Here is a 24089-nt window from a genome sequence, read left to right as displayed (position 1 = left end):
CACATTCATATTAAACTTCAGCTACAAGACTTATACAAGCGTGTTTTGGTGATGCATCTACCTGACTTTGGTCGGCTTTAGCAGCCTGCAGTGCTGCACCTGCTGACATAATTAGGAGTCGACACCAGAGGCCACAAACTGGTCAGCAGTCGAGCCTAACTGGACTGTTTTCAGCTGGCCACCTATGACCAGTAACCAGCTGGTAAACCTCAGATATACGTGATTCTCTGCTGACCATCTCGTGCCTCATGTTGCAAGGATATTAAACATATTAAATACAGCGTCTTACTCCGTCTTGTCCTTTTCTGCAGCAGTCTTTCTTATCTGACTGAAGTCATGTAAAGATGCCCTGAAATGACAGAATTCAGTCTAAAGGGGCTTCGGTGCAAACCACAGACTGGAACAAACATGTAATAAACCTGAATGATCCTTTGTCTGCCTCACTGACTGGATGACGTGCTCAGGGCTAAAAGTATTTCTGTGTTTAAGGCTCTATGTTAATAACAGGGACCGCTCTCCATCATTATACATTCTGATCATGCGGCCAGGGGTGTGTCTGCGACTGGCCAGCCTATCTTACAGTCTGCAAAGGGGAGAAACCCCCAACCACGAGCCCCTGCTGGCTGGACACTTGCTGATAAAGAAAAAAAAGTCCCCCACCCATGTTACTAATATGTAAGCACCAAAGTTTTTATTTTCCCCCTCACACGACCAAGGAGCAGAACGTCCCTCGACAGCGAGCTTTTGTCTTCAAACACCATCGAGCTGTACGCCATTAATACCTGAGCATTCAGGGCATGTTTGTATTTGAGTCCAATCTTCATGTAAATTGTAAAACCCACAAACAACTTTGCAGCAACACGCAGCACGATGAGGTGGCTGGATGCAGTGTCGGCCCTTTGGGTGAATGTGAGCACAAGAAATCACAGGATCATGTCTCATATTGCATTTAGTAACACTTAGCACCGAGGTTTGGGTGGCATTTGAAGACAAAGGCTCTGACTGTCTTTTCTACCTGAAAGCAGGAGTTTCTAGGGTCACGCTGCTCTTCCGTCATGCTTCAGATGAAATGAAGTGGAAGCTGTGATTAGCCTGAGACTAGGCTGCAGTTTGGAGCAGCAGATGTGACACCTCCCCCCTTCAATATAAAGTCGTAGACCGTGGGTGCTTTGAACAGTGGCTAAAGGATAATCAATATTACAACCAATGACTGTTGCCCATTATGTGACCGTCGTTGTTAACAGCAGCTGATGAGATGTTTGCGTGTGCTTTGCGGCCGAGTTTGCGGTGACGTTTGCTCGTCAATCACGTGTCCCAGTCGAGCTCTCTGCACGCGATGCGGACCAGTCTGAGCTCCAGTTCAAAGGCGTCGGGCCGCTCCTGAGGGTTGGCCGACAGCATCTCCCTGATCAGCTGCTTCATGTGGCTGTTCATGCTCTTTTTCCGGGCAGGGATCAGCAGCTCCATCTTTGGGTTTTCTAACAGGGCCTCTCCCAGCGGCACAATCTCCGAGCCCTGCTGCACGTAGCTCCCCAGCAGCTCCTTCTGAGTCTCCACATCCACAAAGGTGATGCGCTCCACCATAGCCCAGATAATCACCCCCAGGGCGAAGATATCTGCCTTGGCTGTGTAATGGCCCTCCCAGACCTCCGGGGCCATGTAGAAGTCCGTCCCACAAGCCGTGGATAGGAAGCACTTGTTGACGCTGGCCGGCTCCTCGGGGTTGAGCCCGGATGTAGAGCAGACCTTGCTCAGGCCAAAGTCAGCCACTTTGAGGGTGGGCTCGGACGAGCCGGCTGGCGTGCAGGCCTGGGAGATGAGGATGTTGTCTGGTTTGAGGTCACGGTGTATGATCTGATTACGGTGCAGGAAAGCCAGGGCGCTGCCCAGCTGCAGCATGAAGCTGGTGTTGGTCTTGCGGCTAGGTTTGCGAGACAGCAAGTAGGCATTCATGTCGCCGCCGTCGCAGAAGTCCATAACAAACCACAAATAGTAGGCACAGCAAGGGTCAAAGGTGATCTCGCCCTTCAAAGACGTCTCCACGAGCTGCAGAAGAAACACAGAAGATGAAAAGTGCGTGCACATAAGCAGTGCTGGCATTTTCCATGTAACGATTGTGACATACGGCCTAGATCAACACATTTATGGCGTGTCTCAACATAGATGCTCTTTCTGGTGGCAGATGGCTGCACAACATTTAGGAAACAGCAGTTTATAATTGATGCCCAATGCTGGTAGTGTAGAGCCATTAGACTATTACAGCACACATCCCTACTATACACCAGTCCTCATTTAATCATTAGTAATTATTCAAGTCCGACTCCCTCTCACAACATTGTAGCATGTTTATCTTAAAACATAAATCGTCACAGGGGACTGTTGTCAGCCCGACGCTTTGAACTGAGCTAAACTGTGACTGGCTCTATGAAAGCACATTCGGCCAGTTTCCTCGTCTGGAGCATTTGGATGGTTTTTTGTTGTTGTTTTGATCTTTTTTTTTTGTAACTCTGATGCGTTACAAAAAAACCCCAATTAATTCAAACAAATTTGCACTTCACAATACAAGAAAAAAAAGGATACTCCTAACTACTTTGAATGGAACTTGCTGCAGGAATTCTGGCGAGCTGTTGTTGGAAACTCACTCTTTGACCAGTCGATGGTTTATCCTGATAATTTACCAAAAGCTGTGATCAGGCTGAGGAGCAGAGGAACTGATTGTTCAGCATCCTGCAAGAATGTCGCAAAATGTGATAGAATCATCAGGTCCTGCTGTTTTGCCATCAGGGAATGATTGTATAGCCTGGATAACCTCCTGAAGAGTAAACTCAAGATAATCCCAGTCGGAGTTCCTCAGTTTAGGCAATGGGAGAGAATCGAAGAAGCCATTAAGATCAGATTGTAACATATTATGCGTAAGAGAACATAACTCACTACAGAGCTCGCTGAAGCGACGGTTTATATCAAGTGGGTTAGTTAGCAGAGTTTTGGATTTGATGCTGTGTATTGCTCTTGCTATGCTGTCGTGATAGCAACATACCAGGTTTATCCCCAAACTCAAAATGCTTTTGTCGCAATTTCCAAAGTAGATTACTGACTAGGCCACTCGTTATGTCATTATATTCGTATTTTAATTTCACTATCTCATTATAACACACAGGAGATGCAGAGACTTGATACGATCCAGGTCAGGAGGAACACTGTTGATTTCTCTCTTTCTTTTTTAAGAGCTGATGTGTAAGAGATTATTTCGCCCCTCAAAACAGTTTTCAGTGCGTCCCATGAAGTCGACTCGGATACCTCACCATTATCGTTTACTTCTATGTAATTCTTCAATTTGCAGGTTATATTCTTAACAAAAATGTCATCCTTAAGAAGGTTAGTGTTAAGTCGCCAAGAGTAAACCTGTTTGGAAGTCCATCGCTTCTGCTTATCCTTTTTTTTTCAGGGTTGCGGGGGGGGGGGCGCTGGAGCCTATCCCAGCTGTCATAGGGCGAGAGGCGGGGTCCACCCGGGACAGGTCTGTCGCAGGGCCAACACACAGGGACAGACAACCATTCACACTCACAGTCACTCCTGCATTCACACCTATCCCCACTGTTTTGGAAGTGAAAGATTTAATGATATTGTTAAGGGACTACGGTCAGATATTAATATATTATGATACTTGGAGTTGGCGACTTGAGAAATGAGACGTGAGCTCAGCAGAAAATGGTCGATCCTGGTATAAGATTTATGAACATGTGAGCAGAACGAGTTCTCTCTACCTGTAGGACGTTGAATCCTCCAAATATCTACCATGTCCCTGGTTTTAAGAAGATTGTTTAAACGTTTTGAAGAAGCTGTTTATGACACTAATTGTGTAGATGATCCATCTAGGAAGGGGTCAGGATAACCGTTAAGATCTCCAGCCACTATTATATTAGGATCATTATCTGGGAGCAGATCAAAAATTCTCTTAAAGAAACTCTGTTCATCTGCGTTTGGGCCATATATATATTTAGGGGTATTAATGGGTGAGAATATCTACCTAGGGGATCGGTAACCACAGAAGTCATCTGGAATGGGACGTTCTTCCCAAATAGTACCGCGACACCACACGTGTGAGGTGAATGGTGACTGATATATCTGAGATACCCAGTTGCACTTTAATCTATGTTGTGTATCTTTGTGTAGCAATGTAACACAATGCTACCTTATATCGCTTCCCAGCTACACAAAGCTCAGACTCTACACGCCTCAGTTAGCATAGTAAACTTTTACGTTTGGGAGAGTTACCAGGAGAAGCCTCAAAGTTTGCATTCGAGCAAACCACAAGATTTCTGAAAGAGCCCTGGGGGAGATATTTGGCCATAACATCATATTTTATGAAAACCAAACACAGCACATCAGCACAAACATCTCCTAGCAGCTGTCAAGCATGGCTGTGGAAGGGTGACTGTATGGGCCGTGGGCACCTGGCAGGCATCGCGTGAACAACCAACTCCTCTGTATTCTGCACTGAGGCTTCTGTCTGCGAGCTAAAGCTGGGGAACATTTCTGCAGCAGGACAATGATCTCAAACACAAATCAACAACAGAAGAGCCTAACAAAGAAAATAATCAGGTGTTGCAGTGGCCCAATCCAAGTCCCGACTGCATGGAGTCTGTTCCCTGATTTTCTTTCCCCAACAGTTCAAAAGCACCAAGAGGTTTACTGGAGGTCCTGGAGGCAGCCACCCTTTTTCTTTTTTAAATCAGGCCACTGAAGTTTGTGCAATGTCATTTGTCCCAATACTTATAACAGCTCTTGAAATCACAACTGAAATGCTTTAACCTCCTAGGACCTGGGTCCACATATGTGGACATCACATTTTGGGTTATTTAGACCAAAATACTCAATTTTGCTCTACAGGGGCCTGATATGTACTCACGGGGACGTTATACTGCTACTGTTCTACTGAAATTTTAAACTAATATCCTCATGTGGCTCTCATTCTTCTTAGAAACAAAAATCAGGTAAAAAAATAAAATAAAATCTGGTAATTCTTTGTTTTTACATTCATCGGGACCCAATCGGGCCAAATATCAAAGAGAAATTAAAATGCTGCTGTGGAAGAGCTCCGGTTAAATGTGCTGCTGAAAATCATCTAAATCAGCATAAAAACAGTAGCAGAAACTTGTTTTAACCCTTGTGTGGTGTTCGTATTTTTGTTACTCAGCCAGTGTTCATGGGTCTGGTGGACCCGCTAGAGTTTTGGCTTTCCAAATTAACACTATCAAACAATTTTATGTTAAATTACTCAACAGATGTTTACTTCATCCCAATTACAAGACATATGAACAGCAAACATGGTTAATTTTTTCCCTTTACCTTTGTTAGATCACATTTATGAATTAATGTGCTTCTCGTTTTTCTTTTATATAAAATGTTATAAATGAATCAGTTATAATCAAGTGGAGTGAGTGGAAAGACACAACACATTTACACGTGAAAAAATAATTGTTTAATTTTTCTTTTGACAAAAACTGAACACGGGTCTCACAGACCCGAACACCATACAAGGGTTAAACAGATGGTTGTCAGAGGATTCACCACCCAAACACATACTGCAAATTATCCCACAAGTGGTGTGGTCAGATACTCCCACCCATTATCACTCACTGTACTGTAAGCATGTACTGGAATATTACAACTAAAAAAGGAGAGCTGGAATAAAAGGATTCTGGGAAAGTTTCCAGTGCTAGCACTGCAAAAGGTGAATGAACGGCTTCAAAACAGCCCTGTGAGCTGCTCAGAGGCAGTAATCAGGCGTGTGGAGAGCTCCTGAAGCTGCTCCAACATTCATACTGCGCAGCCAATGCACGGCAGGCAGCAGCACGCATGACTCCAGTCTCACCTCGCCAACAAACACAAAGCTGCCCACTGACGACCCACTGAATCAGTGCGGTTATCGGTCGGATTCAGGTCGTCATAAATCAATCAACATAAAGTATAATAAACAGAACAAAATGTATTGTGTAATTGTGTTAGTCTGCTGTTTCCCACAAATACAACTTTTAAACAATGTTGTTAATGTTTAATTTGTTCTCATCTTTAGATTTTTGTGATTTCTTTTTCCTTGATATTATTATTATAACGTTTTAAATCTTAGTGTTGTGTCAGCGGCGATGTTGGAGGCAGGAGGACGACACCACGGAGAAGCTTTATGGCTGTAAAACAGGAGAACACACTGAGAGCGCCAAACAGGATGTTAGGGGCAGCGTGAGACGGGGGCACATGATCAGCTGTTGTGACCTCTCAAGGGAGCAGCTGAAAGAAGAAGATGATGATGATGATGTTCCACCCTGGCAGATTTATTAGTAGCTCTACATTTCACTAATCACTGCATCACAGCTGAACGATGTGTTATCATCACGATGCCCGAGGCTCTAACCTGTGCATCCTGCCTTTAACCAACTTCAGCACATGTTTGAAAACTAAAGGTTTCTGAAGTGCTGCACTAAGTGCCGGAGATTATATTTGAGAAATAATTCACTGGCTACAGTTCAAGCACATTATTGATTATTGATCTAAAACAGGTTCTGCTTTCAAACAATGTTATCACTTTAGCATGAAGTTATAAAGAACTGCTAAACCTCCATAAAGCTTCATATAATATTGCCCAGCATGGTGATAAACAATCACAAAGGGTCTTTTAAATTCATCAAAGCAAACTGAAGGCAAAATCAGGCACACTGCATGTTAACAGGCTGCACACGCTAACAACATGAAACTGTCGGCTCCACGCAGCAGCAGCAACTACAGAGTCTGAGTCTAAAAAGCCAACACGTGGATAAATCAATGACAGCACCGAGCTTCCCTCTGACTCAGGAATAAATGGGAGTCAAAAATAATAAACATTTAACTATCAGATCAGATCATTTAACTAAATTTTTACAAGTGCCTTTGTGTAAGTCACAATCTACAGTGTATAAATGGATAAGCTCATTCAGTCAACATCGAAGCATTGAAGCATTAGAAATAATTTCCCCAGGGATCAATAAAGTATTCTGATTAATCAGACTCTGCATCAGCATTAATGTTGTCAGGTGTAAACTGTACGTCTGACTGTCACCGTAGCACACTGGAGGGTTTGTGTTCTCCTATCACCTCAGACGCTGTCATGTTCTTATCTGGTTGGAGAGCCTTTTTGTCCAGTACCTGACAAACTGGTTTTTCCTCCCAAGTCCTGCTTCTTAAAGAATCACAACCTGCAGGACGCTAAGGCAGGAAGTCACCTGCTGGGCAACAGTGTGACGAATGCATCTATAAATAAAGACAATCACATGAATGAATCGTGTGTTTTGGTCACATCAAGTATCACATCTGAACTTGTATTACTTCTTTGATCAATGTGTGTTTAACTGGCTGAGGGGACAAGATGAGTTTGGCATGAGCCAACGGGAGATTTCAGTTTCACTTCTGCAGGATCGCTCCGAGCACGATTCCTTTTTCTGTAACCCCGAGGTCAGCACAGGAACTAATGTGAAGTTAAAAACAAGCAGAAGCCATTAGCAGAGCGGTGCTCTGTAAAAGCATTTACATGCACACAGTGACATCTGTCAAACAGAAAATACTGGAAGTCTGAGATTAGCACTTCCTGTTTATCATTTACACGAGCTGTGTTCAAATAGCCGAGTAGGTCGCTTGCTCACTACATCAGCAGGCAGACTCTACCTGCACACGCTGCTTTCACAGGACTCTTTGCCTCGTGGTTTCACAGCTGCTAGACCCACCGTTACAGCAGCATTTCCTGCATTTATCAGTCTGTCACGTCACTGTGGAGGAATTTTGCCCCATTTTTCTTTATAACATTGTTTAAGTTCATTGAGGTTTCTGGACATTTGTTTATCTGCAGCTTTCTGCAGGTCCTACCACAGTAACGGAGCCAGTCGGCGGTCACATGTTGACGTGTGGACACGGACACACCTTTATTTGTTCATTTCTTGTAGTTTGTGTTTACAGTCACACTCCTGTTGTGTGGCCAAAGTTAAGCTCAGGATCAGTAACATGTTTAAACAAAACTAGCATCCTGACAACTGACCTCCAGGACACTCTGCTGTACAGAGGAGTGCACGGCAGCTCACTGACTGCAAGAAGCTCAGACTGCAGAGCAAGCCTAAGTCATCATCCTCTATTACGATAGGTCGGTTTGTCCTGATATGCTGTTTGGTTTGGGCCAATCGTGGCACTACTATAGGAAATAATCTCTTGTGTGTCAAGAGGACTTTGACCTTCATATGTGCCTGTGACGTTCTTTGCCTGTAATATCACCGACCACCATGTGTAAACTGGTAGATCATATATCTAAAGGCCTTCTCAAATGGACGCACAATGTAGTCTTTCACAACAACTGTATAGTTTCACTGGACGAATTCGCAGCATTTTCAAACCCAGCTCAATTTTTTGGATCCCAATAAACAATCCGACCAATCAGGTCACTTGATTTGGCAACAAGTGCGCTCACAGCTCAAGCCGCACACCTGTACTGAACAGACATCGGCATGGAAACAGTCAAACAGCACACAGGTAAACTTTGCTGCGGCTCACTGGGCCCTGTGAAGTGATTTCTCTGCCTCCTCAGCTGTGGTTCAAACTGACCCACTGACATCCTGTAATATGTATGAAAGCGACCGTGACACAGCTTCAGCTCCAGGATCAAACCACGATATTCTCCCTGCTGCTGCGTCCTCGTGAGAACAGTAGGAGCCGTAATCACAGGTTCTTATTTAGGAACATCAGCACCAGCTCACCGTTGCTTTTATTTTTGTTCCACAGTCCATTTTTATGTAAAGAAATAACACAACAGGTGGAGAACAAGGAGCAGCTCTGACAAACTCACTGCAATGAACAGAATTACAAGAGCACAGTTTCTCTGCTGGGTTAGCTGTGTAGAGAAATACCCACAGAACAATCAGAACATCTGTTACAAACCAAGCTGTGTTTGACTCGTTTTAACTTGTGAATTCTCACATTTTGATCTGATATTATTACTACTGTTTGTTAAAATGACTGTTTTAGGACTAAAACAGTCATTTTCTTTACCTTATACAGTGAAGCAGTTATAAAAAGTGAACACAAACACAGACGAACTACACCCATCGTTAGGGATGGGTATCGAAACCCGGTTCTTGCTGAGAACCGGTTCCCACCGTTTCAATTCCTTGGAAGTGTTTGCCATTTTTGCAAACGATTCCCTTATCGATTCCAGTCGCCCCGAATGACGTCACCACGTTGCGGAGCGTCATTTACCTGGCAGGAAACACGGCGCCTAAGCGGCTCAAACGCTCAAAAGTTTGGTTACACTTTACGAGAACGGATGACAACAGGGCAACTTGCAACACTTGCAAAGTAGATATTTCATTTAAGGGAGGAAACACTACGAACATGCAAAAGCATTTGCTCACAAAACACGCGATGACCTTAAATGAATGTCGTGTTTTTAATTCCGTGAATCTCAGCCCAGCAGCAGCGGTAACGTTTGCACGTCCTCTCCCTTTAATGCGGCAGGTAAATAATCAACTAACAGTGCATATATGATCTGCCTTATTACAAACCTGCCATTACTGTGCATTTAGTGACCATGATGAGAGACACAGAGTGTGGCTCAGATGCTGGCAGTTCTCGCTGCAGTCTGCCGGCAGCGTCTCCTTTCAGGCAGGATAGACGAACGTCACCGAGCAGTGACTCAGTTTGTGGTCAAAGGCTTGCACCCGTTTGCCACAGCAGATGATTTTCAGTAAGTGAATGTGTTTAATTGTAGGCAGGGACATTACTGGATATTCTTGTGTAATTGCTACAGAATAATTTATGTTATACTTTGTTATTGCTACAGAAGAATATTTATTTTATTATTTTACATTTACAATGTTTTTCCTGGGGACCCTGTGACACCCATTGAAGAGCCGTAGGCTGGATCTCTTAAGATCTCACTGTTGGGTTTGTAAGGCCATGTTACTCCTAAATTTCTATCTTGTTCAAAGAGAAGATATAAAACAAAGTTCTAAGCTACTCGACCTTAGTGTCCTCCTTTTTAAAAAAGAATCGATAAAGAATTGATAAAGAATCGAATCGTTAAACAGAATCGAAAATGGAATCGGAATCGTGAAAATCTTATCAATACCCATCCCTAGTGATCGTGACTGATCCCATGGGTCATGTGTTCTCACCTCAAGGTAGAGCGGCGAACTGGAGCCGTGGTTCATCCTCTGGGCTAGCTGGTCCCGCTGCAGGATACACTCCTCCAGGTGGATGACATTCGGGTGCTGGCTTTGGATGCTGCTGAGGGCCCAGAATTCCCGAAGGGCCAGTTCGACATTTTCTGGAGAGTGGCAGCGAATCTTCTTCACCGCCACCCTTGCCCCTGTACGCTTCACTACTGCCTCATAGACCACACCGTAACTGCCACGCCCCACCTCCTGGATGAGTTCGTACTTCGGCTGGCTGCTTACCATCCTAGTCCTCACTGTGGAGACATATTGTGAGAGTTAAGCTCGCCCTCTGCACTCTGTTGACATGCTAGCATGCTAGTATGATCCCATGGAGTGTATAACGCATGGACGCAGCCACCCAATGCAAACTCATTAGCTAACAACTTGTCAACTGCAAATCATTAGCCAAAGACAACCCCACAGGTAATGCTCCTTTCTGATACTCGAATACCCACAAATACAAAGCAGGCTTATTGATTCCAGTGACTGAGCCCATGATTCATAGACTTTGATAGGACCACAAGTCTTTTTGCAACCACAGGTATTATTGTGTCCTGGTGGAAAATCATTTCGCCTATCCAGGGTTGCTTCACTGTGACTCCAAAGCTACGTCCGTCTGCATCCACCCAGTGAAAACTCATAAAGAATCGCATATAAAAAGTACAAGCTGGGGCCCGTTCTTCGTACCTCGCTAAGTAAGTTAGCTGGATTAGATTGTTGACGATTTCGCGTGATCTTGGATCGTTCGGTTCCCCGAAGCTCATCCGGGACTTGCTGCCATAGCAACAGAGCCGTAAGCGTAAACCTGCTGGGGAGCAGGTTTACTTTATGTAAACAGGATTAGATCGCGGCCACTCAGGTATGTCCGCTTCATTTATACGAAAGCAACAGCGATATTCCACCACTGTTTCACCATAAATAAATATTATCAATGTAACTAAAGATAATGCAGCACTTGATCCTTGTATTGATGTCACACAGATACATACAGGTCATTCCCTAAAAAAGGGAAATGTACTATTAACATTCTATTACATGTATGTGATTATTACAGATGTAATTCAGATTTCAGAGTAGTAATTGCAAATTACTTTGTGTAATCAAGATGAGAGACCACGGCTATAAAAGCGAAGGTGGATTTGGGAAGCCTGTCGCAGCCATGTCCTGTCCGTATACGCGAGCCACCCATTGCGGAAGGTGCAAGATTGATAAGGAGAGTCCTCAGAATTCAGCGTATATTGCGGGACAGACAGGATCCTTTAGCTCAGCGCGACAGTGTGCTCATTGAGAGATATCGATATTCCCGTGAGGGTATTATTTACTTAACCAACTTGTTGACGAGGGGGTGCAGGACCACCACCTGTCTTTTTGTGCTCTGCCCTTTTCTTGGTTGCTGTTATGAACAAACAAACAGATTATTTCAGGGTCTCTTTCCTAGAGACGAAAAGCAATATATGTGATAAATATTACCATTCTATAGAATATTCTTATATTTCACTTTTACTTGTTCCCATGTTCTAGTGGGTCCTGTTGTGGCTCTAATGTGTAAGGGGATATAATATAACATAATATAATGTAATATAATATTGGATAATATAGTGTAATACAATAAATTTACCCTACCGCCTACTGGTGTTGGCCAGAGGGGCCGATGGCGCGATATGGCAGCCTGGCTTCTGTCAGTCTGCCCCAGGGCAGCTGTGGCTACAACTGTAGCTGCCTCCACCAGTGTGTGAATGTGAGAGTGAATGAATAGTGGCATTGTAAAGCGCTTTGGGTGCCTTGAAAAGCGCTATATAAATCCACTCCATTATTATTGTTATTATTAAATTACTTACGAGTTTAATTTGTCAGCAACTTCCTGCCAGCCCTCTCTCCTTGCTTTTGCAGCCTTTGCAGTGTTCCCTTGCGTTCTGATTAAACTCTGAAACTCCTGAAATCCCTCAATCAAGAGTTCTTGCTCTGCTGCCGACAAATACCGAGCGCGCTCCTTCGACATTTTCGCCGACCAATCAGAGGGTTGCCGATCAATGTTTCTACTATCGATGCGTAGCCCCTTTTACGACACCCAGTGATCTCACATTACTTCATCCAGCTGTACTAATCGTCAACAGCAGGTGTGTTCGGGGAACCGGATTAGCGAGCTCAGAGTTAGCGCGATGATTTGGTCTTGGATGTAGTAAGCGACGTACGAAGAACGGGCCCCTGCTCCCTTACTTAGCCAGAAAGACTGGACACACTGGAGAAGCCATTTTTCAGGATCTATGTCAGACGTACGAATTTCCCTTTGAGATCAATAAAGTTACTCTTGCTCTTGTAAGGGGCTGCCACAGCAGATGGTAAATATGTTTAATAATAATAATAATGGATACTTTATTGATCCCCATGGGGAAATTACTTGTTTTTCTCTGCATTTGACCCATTCACTCAGTGAAGCAGTGGGCAGCCCACTAAGCAGGCGCCCGGGGAGCAGTGTGTAGGGACGGTACCTTGCTCAGGGGTACCTCAGGGTAGCCGTTAAGTGGATTCGAACCGCCGACCTTCCGATCATGGGGCGACCGCTTTACCTACTGAGCTATCCCTGCCCCTACTGTGGGTGCTCTTCCTGCCACAAAGCTCCCAGAGAGCTGTGCCTCCTGCTCTCATTCACCTAACACGCAAACGTTGGGTGAATGAGTTAACACAGCAAACTCTGTGACAAATAAAGACCTAAACAGTTGTCAGGTGCCTCTCCTCTGAGTCTCTTTGCCCACAGTTCAACTTCACACTCTTTACCAGCAGAGTCGTGTTTCTGCTCTGCAGCCTCTCTGAGGTCACCAAACCAGTTCTGTGTCTGTCCGTCTGCTGTGACTTTGCAACACCAGCGTAATGATTTAAGACTTTATCCCAAAACATGAAAAACAATTTGGCTCACTAAAGTAAAAACAATGGAGGAATCCAAACGCTGTTTGGAATCAAAGAACAGCAGCAATGACAAACACCGTGGGTGAGTAACATGTCCACAGTCCACAGTGAAATATTCAGGACACAGAAACATTCTTGAAAGCAACAGTTTGGAGATTACATGTTTAAACTGTTTAGACCACAGCTCGTGATAGTTGGTCCACATTTCTCCTCACTGCTCATATTAACATCTGTGTGCTCCTGAACAGTGCTGAAGCCAGCTGAGATCACACTGTGCTCCTGGGAAGTGTGAAGCCTGGATCCTACTCGGCTGAGACCAAGACACTGACAGCCGGAGACGTCACAGCCAGGCTGCATGCGGGACATGCATACTTGCATACTTGGTGCACTGCAATTTACATTTCTGTGGATGAATCCACAAGGTCACAAAAAACATCAGGCGCACGACCAGCACAGACCTGTGTGATGATGTCGCTCTGACCCGAGCACAGCAGGCTGTAGAACTGACAGCACAATTACCTTCATATAGACCGTCAACTAGGGCTGCCACAAACCATTATTTTGATAGTCGACTAGTCACCGATTATTTTTGCGATTAGTCGACTAATCAGATCATCATCCATTGGACGCAAAACTACAGCTTATTGCACCAGCAGCATCTGCTCTTATATAACTATCATTAGCTTACAGCTTTAAGTGTTTAAGGTCTGTGCTAACTAAAAATAAAGACAAGATGATAGTTTATTAAATTTTAATGAAATTTGCAGATTGTTTCGGTGAAGTTTAATAAACTCCTTGCTATCTAAAATATAACAGGACACCGGAGTAAATTCTGGAGCATCTCACACTTCTGATAATCAGCTGTCTGCTTGACGTTTATTCAGCTGTGTAAAAACTATAACTTTAATCTCAGCCAAACCGATTTACTCAGGAACAAATAAAAGACTAAAGAAAGCCAAACAACAACATTTTAAGTTATCTAAGTGACTCATATATATTTAACCTGAGTAGCGAAAGACGGCGGTGGGTTTGAAAACAATTTGCCGGGAGTCCGGTGTTCTCACGGCTCTAGTTAGCCTAGCCCCCGGCTCGCTATCGAGCTAGTGGGTAACAGATGTCTCCGAAAACGTCGGAGCGCTTTTGAAAATATGCGGTGTCTTGATAAACTGAGCCGATATTTGAGGTTTACACAGCTACATTCTCCATGAAAATATGTTAAATGTTTATTTTGTGACCCAGAAAGAATAATAAGAGTAATATTAAAACTAACTAGCTGCCGCCATTGTTGGAAACTGAGCTGGGCCGCGCTATGAATTCTGGGACACAGCTGCTTCTTCTTCTTCTTCGGGGTTTAGCGGTAGCTGACATCCTTGTACATGCAGTGCTGCCATCTTCTGTTTCAGTCCGTTATTACACTCTTAAATCCTGCTACTTATTCCTGCGTCTTTTGTGATCTTACAAAGCTTCAAACGACGCGTCGACTATTAAATCAGTCGTCGACGATTTTGATAGTCGACGTAATCGTGACTAGTCGACAAATCGTGGCAGCCCTACCGTCAACCAAACCATCATTTTCTGCAGTTTTCTTAGTTTAGCTGCAACAACCATTCACAGTTCAGCTTCTTAACAAAAGGCCTGGCAGACAGTTCAGGTAGAAACCAAGTATCTACGAATCACCAACTAAGCGAACGTTCATGTGACTGAGCCGTGACGGGACAGCAGAGGAAACGCTCCCTACGAGAAGCTCCCACACAGAGCCTTCCTGTCACTTACACCTGTACAACATTATAACACTGCTCATATTTTTCAAGAAGACGTGACCTGAGATTGCACTGATGAGCTATCAATACTTCTTTTTCCCTTCATTTTTATTAATCATACTATACTTCTGATTATTGTTACTTTATAACTCAGTGGCATAGAACAGACAGCTGAATGCTGGACAGGACTAAAAACAGGGACAGATTACAATCAATGTAACTACACAGTTATTAGAACGGCAAAAATAAAGATTACAGATATAATGTAATTGGGTGACAACTGTAAGCTGTCAACAAAGTAAATAAATACTACTTAATAACTGTTTACCCAGTGAGCTGTAAAACAGTGACAGAGGCGCCTGCAGACATTACTTTTTCTTGTTGAGTAAGTGATGCAACAAAGAGTCCTACTGTGTCTCAGCAACAAGGCAGCAAATAAAAATTTAGGATATAACAACATGTTATTGTTATTATTATTAATATTATTATTAATACCACCATAGTAATATGGCTTAAGCGCAGCCTGTTACACACCAATGCATGTAAGATAAGTGGAGAAGTGAAAGATAAGTGCCCCCGCCCCTTCCTTTCTCCTGTTATTAAAAAAAGCAGTTTTAACTTTCAATTAATAACAAACACAGGAGGAAACCTGTATAGTATTCAGTTTGTAGCATACCCCTCTGCTGCTCCATTGTGTAAACAGGATTCAACACCATGTACAACTATTGTGTTAACGTGACACCACTACAGGGTTACATCACCTTGCACAGGAGCTGGGTCGTAATCAGATTAGAAAGTACTTTTTTAAGTATATATTTAAGATAAGAAAACTAAGCACAGGCAACATGGACTGCAAACCATCCTTCTCAGTTGGTTTTTCTATACACCAACTGACAAGGATTTTAAAAAATAAATCCATAGTATTTGATGATTTGGGCTATTGGAATACTGTTTCAGCAATACTCGATAAGTAAAACTCACCAGTGTACAAAGTCACTTGGTCACATGTCAATAATAGCTCAGTTATAACCATTTCTTCTTATTATGAAGCCAACTTATGTTAGCATTAAACACCTGTCTATATCCCAATATTCACTGGACTAATCAGAAAACTTCATTCTAAAGGAAGGTGACAGTGACAGGTTCGGAGCTGATGGATGTCTCCCAAAAGTCGGCAGCGAAAGGCTGCCTCCCGGACGGAAGGAGCGGTAGCCAGCGTGCTAAGGGGCTGATTACAAATCCACTTGACTGATTGGCTAAGAGGCTAACAGCTATCCGGCCTGCCTACTGTCAGCTAACGATGTTGTTGCTCAGCTAACGTTAGCTAATCACGTTAACCTGAGCTAACAATGAGTCCATATATCTTCAGCACAACTGACACGTACGGTGGTACCGAGCATCTAGCTAGGACAAGTCCATGCCTCTTTAACGGTACCAGCACCGGGGCACAGAGGGGGCAGCGTGATAAGCACAGGGTATTGACAGTTTATTGTCCTCTGTGTGTGTGTGTGTGTGTGTGTGTGTGTGTGTGTGTGTGTGTGTGTGTGTGCGTGCGTGCGTGCGTGTGTGTGTGTCATCAGAAAAAAATCCAGCCTCAAAACACACACACGCGACCCAAGTAGCTACAGCAGACGAGACAATAGTTGATATGTAGAAGAAACAACAGTTGTCGGGCCGCGACTATTATCAAGCTCACCTTCGAGTCGATTCTCGGGGGTTCATTTGTTGTCTTCTTTACTCTCCCTGGCAGCCATTACCGCCGCGCACGTTCTGCTCGCAGTCAAACCAAGAAGGTTTTGTCAAACACTGGACGTGAGAGCGCGCAGCTGCTATGCAGCACAGCGCGTCAGTGGCGATAGAGCGACGACTTCCGGTCATACCCTTCAAAATAAAATTCCCGTAGATGCTTTTTTATAATGGAGACTCAATAACCAGGAGGTGGAGAAACGTTGACGGGCGAGGGTATGTTTTTCTAAACATGTTTTATGAAAAAAAAATTAAGTACATGCAGAGAAATAGCTGATTAGTTCTTCATTAAGTCTTGTTGCATCAAAAAATTCTGCTTTGCTTTATATTCTAAGAGTTGCTTACTTTCTCTGTTTGGTGACTTTTTTAGTCATTTTTGTGTGGATTTTTTATTTGTTTGTTTTGTATTAAACTAAACACTTGTACTTTAGGAATTGAAATTAAATCCTGACTCAAAGATGGCAAAAGGCACGTGTATTTTTAAAATGCAAACTTCCTATTATAGCTAGCACATTTGATTAGCATTATTCAGTCAGTGAAATGAGAACACGTAGTGAACAAAATGCCGTGCACACCTGCAGAAGAGGATTGGGATTTTTTTGCTCAGAATTCTTTAAAAAAAAGGACTCCCCCACTTTTTTCTATTTCCAGTGGCACTAATCCTCTTCCATACACACCTGTACAAGTTTATGTAATCTAATGTAGTGGACCCGCTATCCAAATATCACCTGTAATTCTTTCTCAAATACAGATACTGATGCTTGGATGATAGACAAACCTATTTGCCTGATTTCAGTAACACGCTCACAGAAAACACACGATGAAAATCCTAAAACGAAACATATGAACAAACCTATACCAGCTGCCCAGTATTCAGTATTCTAGGGTGGACATTGTGCAATTGATATAATTGCTTCATGCGAAGAAAAAGCACTACAGGTGTGATGTTTGCTTTGAGTTTGCTGACGCAGGGCGGTGCTGCAAATATAGAGGTCTCTTTATACATCTAAAGAAAACATATAATAGGGTAAGAGAGGCACTTTGGTACTGCAGGAGGAAGTCGGGAGTGCCAGGGAAGTATGAGGACAGCAAGACAGTAGTAAGGTGTGCAGTGGGAGTGAGAGATGTGTTCAAGGTGGACATGAGATTACAAGGGTCAGTTTTGAGCCCGCCCTTGTTTGCAGTGGTGATGAGCAGGTTGACCGATGAGGTTGGGTATGAAGGGACTATGATGTTTGCAGATGATGCTGTGATCTGAGAGGAGCTGGAAGAGAAGCTGGAGAGGTGGAGGTATGCTCTGGAGACAAGAATAACGAAAGTCAGTAGAAGCCAAATAAAATACATGTGTGAATAAGAGCGGGACAGCTGTGCATGACTGAGGCTTGGCCACCCATAACCCTGTCGCTGGTTCACCACTGTTCCATACTTGGACCCCTTTGATAGATCCTGAACACTGCAGACTGACAACATCTCACAAGAGCTGCAGTTTTGGAGATGCTTTTGAAGTTGTGTAGCATCACAACTTGGCCTGTCACAAGGATAGAGACACATAACCATTCATGTGCACATTTACATTTACAGTCCATTTAGATTCACTAATTCACCTAACCCATACATGTCTTTGAACTATGGTAGGAAGCCAGAGTATCCGGGGGGAACAATACAAAGTCCATACAAAAAGGCCCCAGTGTGGATCTGAAGCCAGTACTTTCTGAGAGGTGACGGTGGTAAACTTTGCACCACCATGCGCATGCTGCCCATAATAAATAATAAAAATGTAAAATTAGTAAATACTTTAATGTATTAGACATAGACAGAGCAACTCTGGAGGCTGACCAGGTAGCCAGCGACATAGGTGAAGGAACCCTGGAGGCCAGCACTAGAAGACGTGAGGCTTGGCAGGAGATCTGAGGAGACGATTTACTGGAAGAGACCTGCATCGATGGAGAAAGCGAGTCTGCCAGGAGACCAGACAAAACGCCAGCAGCAGTGGAGATGGAATGCATCAGGAAGCCTGGCCGGTGGCTGAGGAGGAAACGGGGACCTCCGGGGGATTGGGAGTTGCTTGGATGGCTGGGAGAAGTTGCTCTCAGAGGGTGTTTTAGTCTTTATTTGTGGCTGTGTTCTTCATGGCAAAATTGTGAGTCAACTCCCTTGGATGGGAAGCAAGCCCTCACATGAATGGTAGCAGGGTGTTTTACTGTTGGCATGATGCAGGACTGATTGTAGCACTCCACCTTCTCCTCTCTGCACAGTCATGTTTCTGGATGCCCCAAACAGAGAAAAGGCCAGTCTGTCCTCCATGTTTTTGTTGCGACTTCTTTGGCCTGCTTGAAAAAAGACCATCCTCCAAAAGCCTTTGCTTCACTGTGCATGCAGATGTCCTCACCCCTGCCTGCTGCATTCCTGACCACGTTCTGCACTGGTAGTGCCCCGATGCTGAAGCTGAATTACCTTTAGCAGACAGTGCTTGCTGGACACGAAAGCCTTCTTCACAACAACTGAACTTCTACTAGCAGCAGTATCGTTTTATGCAAAGCAAGGATGACTGCTCATGTTTCCTTGCAGGTAACTATGGTTAACAAAGGACGGACGATGATTTCAAACACTACCCTCCATTTAAAGCATCCAGTCTGCTATTCTAAGGGCTTGATTACACTCCATTGTGGACACAAACACTGACAGCTGGAGACCCAACAGCCAAGCAGTCTGCTTAAAGTTGGAGGACGTCCAAATGGTCTCCACAGACAAACCAGTGCGGTCAGAAAAACAGGCAAGCATGCAGACACCTGCAGGGACCCTCGCACTAATTGTCTGATGATTAAACTACTGACCAGTTCACAAAGGAAGAACATCTAAACTCTGCGTGATTTCCAGCCATGTTCTTATCAACACTCACCTGCGTTAATGAGAGGATCACTAATGATGTCAGAGTCCATCTGTGGCAGTGGAAATGGGTTTTATAGGAGTATGTTCATTTTCATGGCAAAGATGAAACACATGCACGCATTCGATCACTCGTGATAATATTCTGCTGTACATGCAGATTGCCAGCAAACTTTGTGATAACTTGTGTCGTTCTCAAAACCTTTGACTATGATTGTACTACATTATCAAACGCACCCTGAATTTCAAGGTAGGTTTATTAGGTTTAGTGCAGTTTCATATGGTAGTCTGTGGTAACCTGCTCAACAGCTGAAAATCCCATCTGTGGTATTATTAAATTCCCCCACAAGAGGGCAGAATACTTGCAGCTTTGGCTTTTAGATGAAGTCTCAGTCTGTTTAAGGATTTCTTTGATGGTCACATCTTATCTTGTTGATCATGAAATCATTACAAATTATTACTGTCGCTTTACTCCAAGGATTTAAAAGCACAGATGCCATTTATTCAAATATTTCTCTGTCATTTGACTTTTTGAAACCAGTAACAGATTTTTGAGCAAGAAAGTATGAAAACTTCTTTCTGTTAATAAATAAATAAACAGCATTTTTGCAGCTATAATTTCAGATTTTTATCTCAAAATGCTGATTTACTATGTCAAATTTCTCCAAATATAGTTCATAACTGAGCAAATCACAATTTTGGAATAATAATTCTGACTCATGAACGACAAAAATATTTTTGTCAGTGGTGAAAACAAACTTCCATAACAAAGTGATCAATCATACATCATACCATACGTTATCCATATTCACAGTTACGTGTAATGAAAAAAACATCAGTTTTAATATGTTTTTCTCTCTTTTTTTTAATGTTCATTTGTGCATTTTTCTCCATTTAGGAGAAAAAGAAATGTCATCTTATGACATGATGGCTGATGTGTGGTCCTGAGCCTGTGGACTGGTTTTGGTTCTGATGATTATTATGTTATGTTTCATTCTTCTTAGGATTTCCTCCTCAGAGTTTGGTTTCTGTTCTGTGTCTCTGTGTCTGTCCCACGGCTCTGTTCTCTCCCTGTTGCCATGTCTGTTGCTTTAGTGTTGAGCTGGTGTCTGTGCATACCTGTTGTATTTCCTGTTTTACTTTGATAGTCCCTGTCCTGTGTGGTTTTGCTTCCCTCTTGTCTCATCAGCTCTGATTTCTCCCAGCTGTGTTTCCCTGATTGCTCCTGTGTGTATTTAAGCCCTGTGTGTTCTCCTGCTTGTTGTTGGTCTGTCTGTGTCATTACTGTGTAGCTTTCTGCATGTGGTCGCTGCATGTCGTGCTCTCAGTTTAGGGTTTTCAGTGTAGCCTATGTTTAGCTCTTGTTTGTGTTTGGTTTTGCCACTCTGTAAATAAAGTTAAGTCCTGGGGCCCGTTCTTCGTACGTCGCTTACTACATCCAAGATCAAATGACACATCCAAGATCAAATCATCGCGCTAACCGTGAGCTCGCTAATCCGGTTCCCCGAACACACTTGCTGTTGACGATTACTACAGCTGGACGCAGGAATGTGACATCACTGGGTGTCGTAAAAGGGGCTACGCATCGATAGTAGAAACATTGATCGGCAACCCGCTGATTGGTCGGCGAAAATGTCCAAGGGGCGTGCTCGGTATTTTCCGGCAGCAGAGCAAGAACTCATGAGTGAGGGATTTCAGGAGTTTCAGAGTTTAATTAAAACGCAAGAGAACACTGCAAAGGCTGCAAAAGCAAGGAGAGAGGGCTGGCAGAAAGTTGCTGACAAATCAAACTCGTAGGTAATTTAATAATAATAATAATAATGGATTGGGTTTATATAGCGCTTTCCAAGGCACCCAAAGCGCTTTACGATACCACTATTCATTCACTCCCACATTCACACACTGGTGGAGGCAGCTACGGTTGTAGCCAGGCTGCCATATCGCGCCATCGGCCCCTCTGGCCAACACCAGTAGGCGGTAGGGTAGATCTATCATATGACACTATATTGTCCAATATCATATGGCATTATATTATATTATAATATGTTATATTATATCCCCTTTCACATTAGAGCCACAACAGGACCCACAAGAACATGGGAACAAGTAAAAGTGGAATACAGGAGTATTCTACAGAATGGTAATATTTATCTCTTAGATTGCTTTGCGTCTCTTGGCAAGGTAATACTGGCCTGTAATACTCTGTTAGTTTGTTCATAACAGCAACCAAGAAAAGGGCAGAGGAAAAAAAGACAGGTGGTGGTCCTGCACCCCCTCGTCAACAAGTTGGTTAAGTGAATAATACCCTCACGGGAATATTGATATCTCTCTATGAGCACACTGTCGCGCTGAGCTAAAGGATCCTGTCTATCCCGCAATATACGCTGAATTCTGAGGACTCTCCTTATCAATCTTGCACCTTCCACAATGGGCTGCTCGCGTATACGGACAGGACATGGCTGCGACAGACTTCCCAAATCCACCTTCGCTTTTATAGCCGTGGTCTCTCATCTTGATTACACGAAGTAATTTACAATTACTACTCTGAAATATGAATTACATCTGTAATAATCACATACATGTAATAGAATGTTAATAGTTCATTTCCCTTTTTTAGGAAATGACCTGTATGTATCTGTGTGAAATCAATAAAAGGATCAAGTGCTGCATTATCTTTAGTTACATTGATGTTATTTATTTATGGTACAACAGTGGTAAAATATCGCTGTTGCTTTCGTATAAATGAAGCGGACATACCTGCGTGGCCGCGATCTAATCCTGTTTACATAAAGTAAACCTGCTCCCGAGCAGGTTTACGCTTACGGCTCTGTTGCTATGACAGCAAGTCCCGGATGAGCTTCGGGGAACCGAACGATCCAGGATCACGCGAAATCGTCAACAATCTAATCCAGCTAACTTACTTAGCGAGGTACGAAGAACGGGCCCCTTCTCTGCACTTCACACGTCGCAGCCGTGACGTCATTATGAAAACATCACCTCGTTCCTATTATGGCTTTGTGTTGCTGATATGACACATTTACTTTTCTATAGAGCAGGGCTGAAAGCCATTAATGAGCAGTGACCGTCTCTGTCCTTAAAGGCTTTAGCTTAAAAGGTAAAGTGTTGGATAACTAGTTGCCTAGCAGCACTAGTTCTTCTTAACTGTAACAGCTGGAGAGGAAATTAAGGCAAAAACATATCAGAACAACTGTGGGCCGTGAAATCAAAACGACAGCCTAAAATACAAAAGGTATTGTTTGGGTCAACGAGGGGAAGTGACTGATGTGTCCAACACATTCAGCACAACGGAAATAACACAGCAAGCAGTTATTTTGTCCACAGTCACAACAGAATTTAGAATTTGATCAATAAAAACTGAGATGAACACATGACGTCAGTTACATCACGTCCAAGTCGCCACCACGGTCAGTATGAGCTGTGCTTGGATTCATTCAAACACGCTGCGCTCCGGTGTGAAACAAGATTAATGTGTTACTGTGATACAAGTCAAGCTCAAACTCACAAACCTGGTTATTTGACTAAATCACCATGGTAACTTCAAGCCCAGCATAACAGAGAAAGTCAGTAACAACCACAGTGATGTAGTGACTCCTGTGCAGTTTAATCCTCAGGCTGGAACAATGGCAAAACTTCTGCTTGTATGTCCGTGGTCGTGCTTAATAAAGTGTATTTGAATAGCAGCGCCGCGGTCCTCTGATACGTCCCCTGTCCTTGCTTTTCTAACGTTGTCTCCTAGGGCCTTCATAGCCAGCCCCCTGAAGATCGGCTCGTAATCTGGGGAGAGCCACAGCTTCAGTTCAACACTTCTCTCCAGCAGTGAAAGAGCCACTGGCTGCAGCTGATGAAGCTCAAAGTCTGCTAACTACGTCTCCTGGTGGCATCAAAAAACCAAAACTGAAATATTAACCAGGGAAATCAGCAGCTGGGGAACACGAGGCACATGAACAGAATCACAATAACAACACACGGGTGACGTAAAACTACATGCAATAAAGAAAAAAGACAGAATTACCAAAATAAAACGGGGGAAATAATGTGAGAGGTGAAACCTCGGTCTAATTACTGGGTTGAAAGCACAGCTGCAGGTAACCGAAGCCTCTTTATGTTTGAACACAGAGATGTGTGTGTTTCAGCTGAAGGAAGATTGATTTGGTATTATATCCTGCTGATGAAGAGCCCAGACAGGATGTTTTGCTTGGTCAATGAGGAGCTTGATACTAAGCAACACTAACTACTAACTTTATGTTTCACTCCCATCAGAAACTCGTAGTGGGCCTACCTGTTAGGCTGAACCCTAACCTGGAGACAGGTCATCTAAAATAAGGATTTTGTTCAACTGGGAGCAATATTCCCTCCAAGATACCACATTTATTTAAAATACTTAGTGACATGCTTTCATTCACAGATCACCAGGCTGCTGCTTTGCTGACAGGGAGAGCAGGATGAGGTCATTATACACTTGTGGCTGCTGTAATTTGTTTTTAATGGGTTTTAACTTGACAGCTTAGAGCCAAGTCACGTGTTCGTGTGTTTAGTCCTTATA

The 24089-nt window shown here is 43.5% G+C and overlaps 1 protein-coding gene and 1 long non-coding RNA gene across 2 annotated transcripts; one reads left to right on the top strand and one right to left on the bottom strand.

Moving 5' to 3' along the window:
• Positions 1–669: 669 nt before the first annotated feature.
• On the bottom strand, positions 670–16744 carry pdik1l (PDLIM1 interacting kinase 1 like). Its single transcript, XM_026155681.2, has 3 exons — positions 16590–16744; positions 10188–10483; positions 670–2046 (listed from the first exon to the last, which is right to left on the bottom strand). The coding sequence occupies exons 2-3, from the start codon at positions 10470–10472 to the stop codon at positions 1306–1308; spliced, it is 1026 nt and encodes a 341-aa protein (XP_026011466.1). The 5' UTR covers positions 10473–10483; positions 16590–16744; the 3' UTR covers positions 670–1305.
• Positions 16730–23580, top strand: LOC145423405 (uncharacterized). Its single transcript, XR_013904459.1, has 2 exons — positions 16730–16855; positions 23283–23580. It is a non-coding gene; the product is annotated as an uncharacterized LOC145423405 (long non-coding RNA).
• Positions 23581–24089: the final 509 nt, after the last annotated feature.

The sequence above is a fragment of the Astatotilapia calliptera genome, chromosome 22 (assembly GCF_964374335.1).
Source record: "Astatotilapia calliptera chromosome 22, fAstCal68.1, whole genome shotgun sequence".
Classification (NCBI taxonomy): Eukaryota; Metazoa; Chordata; class Actinopteri; order Cichliformes; family Cichlidae; genus Astatotilapia; species Astatotilapia calliptera.
This window is presented reverse-complemented; position numbering and strand designations above follow the sequence as displayed.

Bases quoted from the DNA above. Each gene is read 5' to 3' on its own strand.
- pdik1l (XM_026155681.2), bottom strand. From the start codon at position 10,472: ATGGTAAGCAGCCAGCCGAAGTACGAACTCATCCAGGAGGTGGGGCGT. The intron at 2,047-10,187 runs GTGAGAACACAT...TTTCTTCTGCAG, and splicing joins GTTCGCCGCTCTACCTTGAG to CTCGTGGAGACGTCTTTGAA.